Source organism: Dama dama, chromosome 2 (genome assembly GCF_033118175.1).
Source record: "Dama dama isolate Ldn47 chromosome 2, ASM3311817v1, whole genome shotgun sequence".
Taxonomy (NCBI): Eukaryota; Metazoa; Chordata; class Mammalia; order Artiodactyla; family Cervidae; genus Dama; species Dama dama.
The window spans coordinates 12,283,350-12,293,782 of NC_083682.1; the positions used below are offsets into that span (position 1 = coordinate 12,283,350).

The 10,433-nt window shown below is 44.5% G+C and overlaps 1 protein-coding gene across 1 annotated transcript in view; it reads left to right on the plus strand.

Moving 5' to 3' along the window:
• The window catches only part of LOC133067899 (pregnancy-associated glycoprotein 1-like), an 87,453-nt gene extending 82,981 nt beyond the window's left edge, over positions 1-4,472 (plus strand). Inside the window, exons 8-10 of the mRNA XM_061158920.1 lie at positions 2,156-2,297; positions 2,387-2,485; positions 4,191-4,472. Coding sequence (XP_061014903.1) covers positions 2,156-2,297; positions 2,387-2,485; positions 4,191-4,472 — 523 coding nt within the window. The remainder of the gene's footprint in view (positions 1-2,155; positions 2,298-2,386; positions 2,486-4,190) is intronic.
• Positions 4,473-10,433: the final 5,961 nt, after the last annotated feature.

The window sequence follows — 10,433 nt, forward strand, 5'->3', positions numbered from 1 at the left end:
TATAAAGTAATTATCCTCCAACTAATGGGCTTCTCTCCTCATGAGCAGTTCAAGGTTCATTTTGCTCAGAGCGAGAAGAAGGAAAAAACAAAAAAAACAAAAACCCACTTTTATATTCTCAGACTGTTCCAGACAACTCTGGGTAACCTGAACCCACACCCTTAGCACTCCCAGGCCTTGATTTTCCTGACAAAAGACCAGCTGGACAAGGAGAGAGCCAAAATGCTTCAGCACCCTGTCCTCTGAGGGTTTCTGAGCACTAAGGTCACAGGAGGTCCAGGGCATCTTCAGAAGATATAGTGGATGGAGCCCAGCCAGCTGACTCAGCTTCTAACCTCCTCTGTGCCACTCATTAGCCAGTAACTGACCTCAGTCTGGTTCTCAATTGCTCCTAGCCTCGATTTCTGCATCTGTAGATGGGGACCTTATTAGGGTCTTGATGGGTGGAGAAGCAAAGCTCTCAGACAGTGCTGTTGCTACTGTCCTCCAAAGATCCCCTCCTCTCTTCTCTCTACACATGCAGGGCAAAAGGCAGTGTGGTGATGTTTGGTGGGTGGACAACTGCTACTACCAGGGAGAGCTCACCTGGTTACCATTGATCCAAGTGGGCAACTGGCGTGTCCACATGGACCAGTAAGCCTCTCCCTTTGAGGGTCAGCCCAAGGGATGCTGCCATTACTGTACATGGACACAGGTAGACACACACAAATGGATTCTCAGACACATAGTCACACAAACATATACACCATCCACAATGACACAGACAGACACACAGACATATGGAAACACACAAGCAGGCATATATAAACATACACAGAGGCGCATATAAACATGCATAGCTGGTCAGAGACACAAAAGCACACACAGAGATACATAAAAACACACATAGACACAAACACACAAGCACATATATACACAAACAGCCCATGGGTTCATAATCCCCAGGCCTCCTGACCAGGGCTCTGACCAGGGTCCTCACAGGGTCCAGAGAGGTCTGTGCAGCTGGGAGAGTACTGCACTCAGTGCCCAGTGAGGCAGGGAGCACGGTCAGAGGACTCTGCAGTATGGTGAACAGGATCATGGAGGATTTCACCAGCCTGGACAGAGTTATGATAAGATGACCAACTGTCCAAGGCTACCTGGGAACAAGCAAGTTCTCAGTACAGACAAATGTCAGTTTACAAACAGGGCAAGTCCTAAGCAAATGGGGAAAACTTGTCTCCTTAGGGAGCAGCTACCCAACAAGGAGAGACGTTGGCTGCAGTCTTAAGACATGAAAGCAACTAATAAAAAAGACATCCCATGTGGCAGGGGCTATAACAGAAAATCAGAAAGGTGGGATCCAGGAGTGACCTGAGGACAAGAGGCAATAACTGATAGGATTCTGTGTGATACCCTCAGACAAAAGCTGACCTGTCCTTTGGAGTTTCTGTGGGGTAGTCATGGATTTCCTGGCCAGGGTCTCAGGGTCCGAGCTGGTTATAGGAGCACTGCTGGAAGATACCCTCTCACAGAGGAGCCCCACTCTCCCACCACTATGAGAATCTGCTGCACTTGAGAATCTCCATCTTCACCCTGTGGTTGACCAGTTATTTGCTCTCCAACAGATACAGCTCTCTGGAGGTTTCTCATTCATTATTTTCACAGTCTTCATTCACTCACTAAACAGACAAGTGTTGTCCATCCACTGTGTGCCAGGCACTTTAGGGAGGCAATGAGAGTAAAACTCGCCCTCACATTTAAGAAGGCAGAAGCACAGAAATGACACACACACTTAGTGAATTGTGACTTTGGTACATGCTAGATATGAGGAAGGGTCTACAGACAGTGACCAAGAGAGGAGACTGATAAACTCCAGGGGAAAGTCTTCCCTGAAGCCATGACAATTAACCTGGAATTTTGAAGATGAGAAGAAATTTGCTAGTCAAAGGGGAGGGGACTCTTCTAGGAAGGAATACCAGGTTTGTCAAGGCACAAAAGATCCTGGTGTATTCAAGTAGTGCATTCAAGGATGTCAAGGAAGGTGCTATGTCAAGAGCAAGGGAAAAGATTCAGGGCAAGAGACGAAGGGCTTTTTAGGAGACAGTAGTGAAGGGGGCAGCTCTGGGGAGACTCAGAGTGACCTTGATGCCTGCTTTGTTCCACTGTCTCTCAGCATCTCCATGAAAGGACAGGTTATTGCTTGTTCTGGCAGCTGTGAGGCTCTTGTTGACACCAGGACATCACTGATCCTTGGCCCAAGAAGACTCGTCAATAACATCCAGAAGCTCGTCAGTGCCACGCGATGGGGTTCCGAGGTGAAGGGTCATGCCCCAGGGTCACACACAGTCTCCACACACAACAAGGATCTCCAGGGCCAAACTCTCTCCCTCTCTCTCTCTAATAGCACTGCGTTTCGTGTTTTCCAGTCAATAACCTGCCCTCTATTATCCTCACCATCAATGGTATCAACTACCCAGTGCCAGCTCGAGCCTACATCCTGAAGGTGAGGGGAGGACCCTGAGGGTGGTTCTCAAATAGGAACTCGAAATAACCCTTAGGCTGCTGCTGGGAGGAGGCCGTCTTCTGCAGGCCATCTCGCACTATAGCAGATGCTGCTGAGCCCTGTGGCTGGGCCAGAACCTCCCACAACACCAAACACCTGAGAGTTAAGGCCGGTCTGGGACACTGATCATCCTGAAATAAATGTGGAGATGCCACACCATGCTGGCATGGTGGGAGTCACAACGAGAGAGGAACACTGAGGTCCTCAGTGTTCAAGGAGCTTCAGTTAAAAATGAAACCTCAGATGAATGAACCCGGGAAGTCAGCACTAGCAGTCCCTGACTGCTATGTGACAAGGAGAATGGCTGGGGACAGTCCCAGTGTGCTGTGCCACCACAGGGATTAACACCCTCCCCTTCTCACAGTCTTCCTGGTTTGGATGATAAATTACATAGTCAGCCTAGTTCTTGGCTGCCATATTCCCCTTGCTCTGGCCAGGTGTCCCCTTTGTGAGTTGGGGTTAGGGTACTTGACCCCTATGTGGGGAGCGTGCATGCTAAAGTGAATAAAGGGTGCACAGTGACTTCTCAGCCTCAGCACAGGGAGGATGCTTCATGTCAGCTCCCTATGGGAGTTCCGAACTGGCTGATGGGCTCAAAGCAGGCTTTAAAGAAGGGAGGGAATTTCAGGAATTCTAAAACCACAAACTCATGAAGCCATATGGAGGGTTGCTTGGTTCTAGCAGATCTGCGCTGGATTCCATGCAAATGGCATCCCAAGGTGCTCTGCATTGGGGCACTGGGAACTTAATAGGGGTGATGAGGGTTAGTGACTGACTGGTGGGAATGGGGTACCAGAGCACGTCACCCAACCAGGCCTGGAGTGGCCAAAGAGGGTTTGTGTGGGCCGAAGGAGGCTTCCCAGAGTTCCTGAGTTAAGTCTTAGAGAACGTGTTGTGGGCGCTGCTATATTTAAGATGGATAACCAACAACGAGTTACTGTGTAGCACAGGGAACTCCGCTCAGTTATATGACAGCCTGGATGGGAGGGGTAACTTTGGGACCAGGATACATAGATACATAAAATTGAGTCTGTTTATTGTCCACCTGAAACCCAGAATATTGTTAATGAGCTATACTCCAATACAAAATAAAGTTTTTTTAATGAAGTACTGATTGTGGGGATGCAGGAGGAGAACCGGCATTCTCTGGAGAGCTAACAAGGAGCAGGAGTCAGAAGGAAAGAAACAGGGAGTGAGGAGAACCAGGGGACACTCTTGTTCTTTTCTAAAAATTGTATTGAAGTGTGGCTGATCTTCAGTGTCGCCTTAAGTTCTGCTGCCCAGCAATATGACTCAGTTATACACATAAAAAATATATATTCTTTTTTGTATTCTCTTTCATGTGGTTTGTCACTGGATATTGAATATAGTTCCTTACTCTCTACAGTAGGACTTTGTTGTTTATCATTACACTGTTTCCCCAACTCCCAGTTCTTCCCCCACCCAACACCCTTCCTCATGGCAACTGCATGTATGGGCCCTTTTTGGTTTTTTATAAACTCTCATATATAACCTGCTAATGAGAAAATCCCTTGATACTTACCAAAGGAGGGAAATAAAACCAAGAATTGTGCTGTGTCTGGATATTTGTGGGAGTCGCACATAAGGGCTCAGGATGACTGGTGTGTGTCTCTGACTCCCCCAGGATTTTAGAGGCCACTGCTATACTACATTTAAAGAGAACACAGTGAGTACCTTTACAGAGACCTGGATCCTGGGTGACGTCTTCCTGAGACTGCATTTCTCAGTCTTTGATCGAGGAAATGATAGGATTGGCCCTGGAACAGACAGTGTAAATGCTTGGAGGTGTTCAAGAATCAGTACGGATGCTCCTAACAAACACTCACTTACACTTAGGGCACTCCTGCCCAAGATGCTGGTGAACTGTATTTGGTGGTCTGCACACCCTATTCTCAGTAAAGAATAAAGGTTTCACTCATAATGGTGCTGAAACAAATGGGTGTCTATGTTAGTGGCTGGGAGGTGTACAATGATTAGGAAGGATCTATAACAAGGTCTGAATTACAGTTGAGAGGAGACAACTGCAACCAGCTTTGAAGAATGGGGAGACTCATTGAAATGATTCCGGGAATCCAGGACACAAGACTCAGAGCAAATATAAAGATCTCAGTGACTGGACCCAAGAAATCAGAAGTCATCCATTCTCTCTTTCTCACCCTCGCTCTTTCCCTTTGCTCTTCTTTGGGGATCTTATCCTGACAACTTTCTTCCTTAAGGCTTCTACACCTAGTGAGGGAGTCCAAGCTACCTGCCCTAGGGTTTTATATCCTGAAGCAATCTCCAATAAGGAAAAAGATTGCAGACATCAGAGTTCAAGTGTGTTCTCTGAACGACCCACCTCAGATCACATGTACAGCCCCAGATCAGGCGTCCTGGCAGGGTCATGGGGTCCTATGATTGGCTTTACATGATCATTGGCCCTGACCCAGCAGCACACATGATTCTCAATTTCCTCCAGAACTTCATGACTGAAGCTGGGGAGAGGCAGCCCCAAGGATAGTGACTGTGGGATGGTCTAGGCCATGGAAGAGTTCATGATGACCCACCAACCCCACCACCTCTTCATTCAGAGGAATTCTAAGGGGTAAAGACATAGACTGTTTTCATGCCATCTCAGATGAACTTATCACTGGGCTTCTCCTCCAGGGGAGTTTGGGTGAGGTACTTCATGCAGAGCTGGTTCCCTTTTGTGACCACACACCAGTCACCAGCTCTCTGCCACATATGCCTGCTCTGTCCTTTCCAGTCCTTCTTGTTAAGTGGTGGGCCCAGTGGATCCCAGACCCATCTCTCCTCCAGGACCCAAAATGTACCTTCCTTAGCCTCCAGTGCTGCTGGGGAGAATGCAACACATGTATCAAGGGACCCAGGGTACATAGAGCCTTCAGACTTTCTGAGCTTCCTCCAGGGGTGGAGCTACAAACACTTTGCTTGGACTTGCCATGGTTAGGCACTTTTGCGGTGGAAGCATCCTTTTTTTTCCACTTGGAGGCCCTCAATAGATGCTTCAGCTGATACCGCAGGGGTCAGAAGTTTTCAGATTGACTGGTTTGATCCCCTTGTTGTATAAGGGCCTCTCAAGAATCTTCTCAAGCAACACAATTCACAAGCTCAATTCTTTGGCATTCACCCATTCTTATGGTCCAGATCTCACATCTGTACATGATTACTGGAAAAATCATGTACACTACATGACCTCTGTAGCAAAGTGAGTCTCTGTTTTTTTAATACACTGTCCAGGTTTTTCATAGCCTTTCTTCCTTCTAAGGAGCAAGTGTGTTTTAATTTTGTGGGTGCAGTTAATGTCCATAGTGATTTTGGAGCCCAAGAAAATAAAATCTGCCACTGTTTCCACTTTTCCTTCATCTATATGCCATGAAGTTGTGGGACTGGATGCCATGAACGGTGAGTATCTTTTTGTGAATAGTTTTTTGAATGTTGAATTTTAAGCCAGTTTTTTCATCTCCTCTCCTCATCAAGAGGCTCTTTAGTTCTTTGCTTTCTGCTATCAGATTGGTGTCATATTCATATCTGTGGACATTGATACTTCTCCCAGCAATCTTGATTCCAGATTGTGAATTATCCAGGCTAGCATATCGATGCATCCTACATATAACTTAAATAACCAGAGTGACAATCTATACCTTGTCATGTTCCTTTCCCAATTTTAAATCTTTCAGTTGTTCCGTGTCTGATTCTAACTGCTGCTTTTTGATCTACATACAGACATTTTAGGAGAAAGTTAATGTGATTTAGTACTCCCATTTCTTCAAGAATTTTCCACAGTTTGTTGTGGTCCATACAGTGAAAGTCTTTACATAGTCAGTGAAGCAGATGCAAATGTTTATCTGAGATTCCCTTGCTTTCTCTGTGATCCAATGGATGTTGGCAATTTGATCTCTGGTTCCTCAAACAAGTTTGTACATCTGGAAGTTCTCAGTCCATCTACTGTTGAAGTTTAGCTTGAAGGATTTTGAGCATTACCTTGCTAGCAAGTGAGATGAGTGCAATTGCATGATAGGTTGAACATTCTTTGAAATTTCCTTTCTTTTGGATTGGAATGAAAACTGACCTTTTCCAGCACTGTGGCCATAGTTGCTGACATATTAAATGCAGCACTCTTACAGCCTCATTCTATAGGATTTCTAAACACCTCAGCTGGAATTACATGACCTTCCCTAGCTTTGGTTGTAGTGATGCTTCCTAAGGCCCACTTGACTTCATGCTCTAGTATATCTGGCTTTATGTGAGTGACCCCAGAATATTCCCTATCCCGGTCATTATGACCATTTTTGTATAGTTCTTCTGTGCATTCTTGCCACCTCTTCTTAATCTATCTGCTTCTGTTAGGTCATTGAGTTTTCTGTCCTTTATTGTGCCCAAGTTTGCATGACATGTTCCTCTGGTTTCTCCAATTTTCTTGAAGAGATCTATACTCTTTACAATTCTGTTGTTTTCCAGTAAACTTGCACTGTTTACTTGTGAAGACTTTTCTTATCTTTCCTTGCTATTCACTGGAAGTCTGCATTTCATTGGGTATATCTTTCCATTTCTCCTTTGCTGCTCACTTCTCTTATTTTCTCAGCTATTTTTAAGGCCTTTTCAGGAAACCACTTTGCCTCTTGCATTTTTTTTTTTTTCTTGAGGATGGTTTTGGTGACCATCTCCCTTACAGTGTTATGAACCTCCATCCATAGTTTTTCAGGCTACTAGACCGAATCCATTGAATTTATTTTTCTTCTCCACTATATAATCATAAGGGATTTGATTCTGGTCATAGCTGAATGTTCTAGTGGTTTTCCTTACTTTCTTCAATTTAAGCCTGAATATTGCTCAATTCTGCCTAAGCATTGGTGCCAGATCACTACCCACCACTCCCAGTGGGTGTGGAGAAAAAATACACCATTTGAGAACTGTTCCCCTGGGTTTGCACTTGGCTTTTCACATACTTAGCTGTGTGACCTTGATCAAGTCCCTTAACCTCAGTTGTCTCATCTGGAAAACGGGCACCTTGATGATAATTCCACCATTTAGATTGCATGTGTGCCTGCAAAAAACAAGTGGTACTGAGAGAGCTTTCTGGGTGTCTGAGTCTGGAGGAAATGTGAATTATTCTGCCATCTGGGGAGAAAGAAATTTTCTGTTTAGAGGTTATGACTGCCATTTCCAAGGCTAAATATAGATTTAAGTCAAATGATCTCTATTTCTCAACCATGACACAGAACTCTGACTGAGTTGATGCTTCTGTTTTCTGGGTTCCTACAAGAGCTAATGATTACTGGCTCAGATTACTCCCTTCCTAAGCCTTACCAGTCAGCCTTTCCTTGTCAACTACTTCTCCCCTGAAATCACACTGAAAGTAAAGCCAAAAAGGCTCTTGGTCTCTTGTCAGTTTCCCACACCTCCAGCATAGCAACAATTATCTGTTATGGCTACTTGTCATAGCATCAACTATGGCAACCTGTACAGTCCAAACTCAGCCTGTTAAATGAAACTACCCCCATTTGGCCCCTCATGGTTAAATTACCTACAGTTGCCTCAGAAACCTTCCTGTGTTTGCTGTTTAGTCACAAAATATGTGTGGACCTCATCTAGTTTTCTTTCCCAAGCATGTTTCCAACCATGCAATGAAGTAACCAGACACTGAGTCATCTAACTACCCACAGGAATTGACAAAAGAAAACCACCCATCGTGCATTTCTTGCTTGCCCCCAAACAAAACTGGTGATCTGCTGAAACAATCTGATACATTGGTATGTACACTCCAGAATGGACACTTTTTTTCTGGATTTCTTTTCCAGCTAGTACAGAATGTTTACAACATGCCTCCCCCTCCAGCAGCTGGTCACCTGGTTTTTGCAGACTCAGCCCAATCCATATCCCTTCCACATCCCTCAATAAAGTCTATAGAACAAACTCAGTCAAAGTTCTCACTCCTGCACAAAACATTTTTTTTTTTTTTTCCAGAAAACCATATTTGGTAACACATTCAAAATCTTGTGCTCCTTGTCTTGGATTCAAAGACCTGCACCAGAGGATGGGAATTCTCCCCTTCCACCTAAATCTTTCACCACTCCCAGGAGGGCCACAGTATTATTCAGTTGCTAAGTCCCGTCTGACTCTTTGTGTTTACGTGTACGGAAACAGAACAGGCCTCACTGGCTTTTGCTGTCTTGCAGAGTTTCCTCAAACTCATGTCCATTGTGTCAGTGATGCCAAGTCACCATTTCATCATTTTGACCCCTCTCCTGCTGCCCACAATCTTTCCCAGCATCAAGGTCTCTTCCAATGAGCTCGCTCTTCACATCAGGTGACCTAAGTGTTGGAGCTTCATCTTCAACATCAGTCCTTCCATTGATTATTGCTCTACCACTTCCAAAACAAAACTCATGTTTCCAATCACTGAACAATATTGAGCATTGATAAAGTTTAATCGAACAGGGATCTTGTCCTCTGGGAAATCCCAGCACTGCCGCCCTGCCTTTCTCTTACCATTCTCTTCACCTGGCATAGAATTCCTTCCCTACAGCTTCTCCAGCTTTAAAAGACCTGTTGACCCATCATTGTCAGCTATCCAGGAATTGATCCTTCCACCTTCCCCAAAGACTTCTGCCTGCTCCCTGATGTCCGCTGTACATCAGTTCAGTTCAGTCTCTCAGTCATGCCCAACTCATTGCTATATCATGTGGTGCAGCATGCCAGGTTTCCCTGTCCATCACCAACTCCCGTAGCTTGCTCAAACTCATGTTCATCAAGTCGGTGATGCCACCCAACAATTTCCTCTTCTGTCTTCCCCTTTGCCTCCTGCCTTTAATGTTTCCCAGGAACAGTGTCTTTTCTAATGAGTCAGTTCTTCTCATCAGTTCGCCAACGTACTGGAAGTTCAGCTTCAGCAATTGTCCTTCCAAAGAATATTCAGGACAGATTTCATTTAGGATTGACTGGTTAGATCTCCTTGCAGTCCAAGGAACTCTCAAGAGTCTGGTCCAACATCACAGTTTAAAAGCATCAATTCTTTGGTGCTCAGCTTTCTTTATGGTCCAATTCTCACATCCAATCACGACTTCTGGCAAAACCATAGCTTTGACTATACAGACCTTTGCTGGTAAAGTAATGTCTATGGTTTTTAGTATGCTGTCAGGTTTTTCATAGCTTTTCTCCAAGGAGCAAGCGTCTCTTTTGTCAAAGCTGCAGTCACTATCTACAGTGATTTTGGAGCCCAGGAAAATAAAGGCTGTCACTGTTTTCATTGTTTTTCCATGTTTTTGTCATGAAGTGATAGAACTGGATGTCGTGATCTTTTTTTTTTTTGATTTGTACATGCCACATCAAGACCATCCCCAGAAAAAGAAATGCAAAAAGGCAAAATGGGTGTCTGAGGAAGCCTTACAAATAACTTAGAAAAGAAAAGAAGGAAAAGGCAATGGAGAAAAGAAAGACATATCCATATGAATGGAGAGTTCCAAAGAATAGCAAGAAGAGATTAAAGAAAAAAATCCTTCCTAAGTGATCAATGCAAGGAAATAGAGGAAAACATTAGAATGGTAAATACCAGAGATCTCTTCAAGAAAATTAGAGATAGGGAGGGAACTTTTCAGGCAAAGATGGCCACAATAAAAGAGAGAAATGATATGGATCTAACAGCAGCAGAATATATTAAGAAGAGGCTGAAAGAATACACAGAAGAACTGTACAAAAAAGATATTAATGATGCCAATTACTACGATGGTGTAATCACTCACCTAGAGCTAGACATCCTGAAATGCTAAGTCAAATGTGCCTTCAGAAGCATCATTATGAGCAAAGGTAGTGGAGGGGATGGAACTGCAGTAGCAGTGTATCAGAGCCTAAAAGATGATGCTGTGAA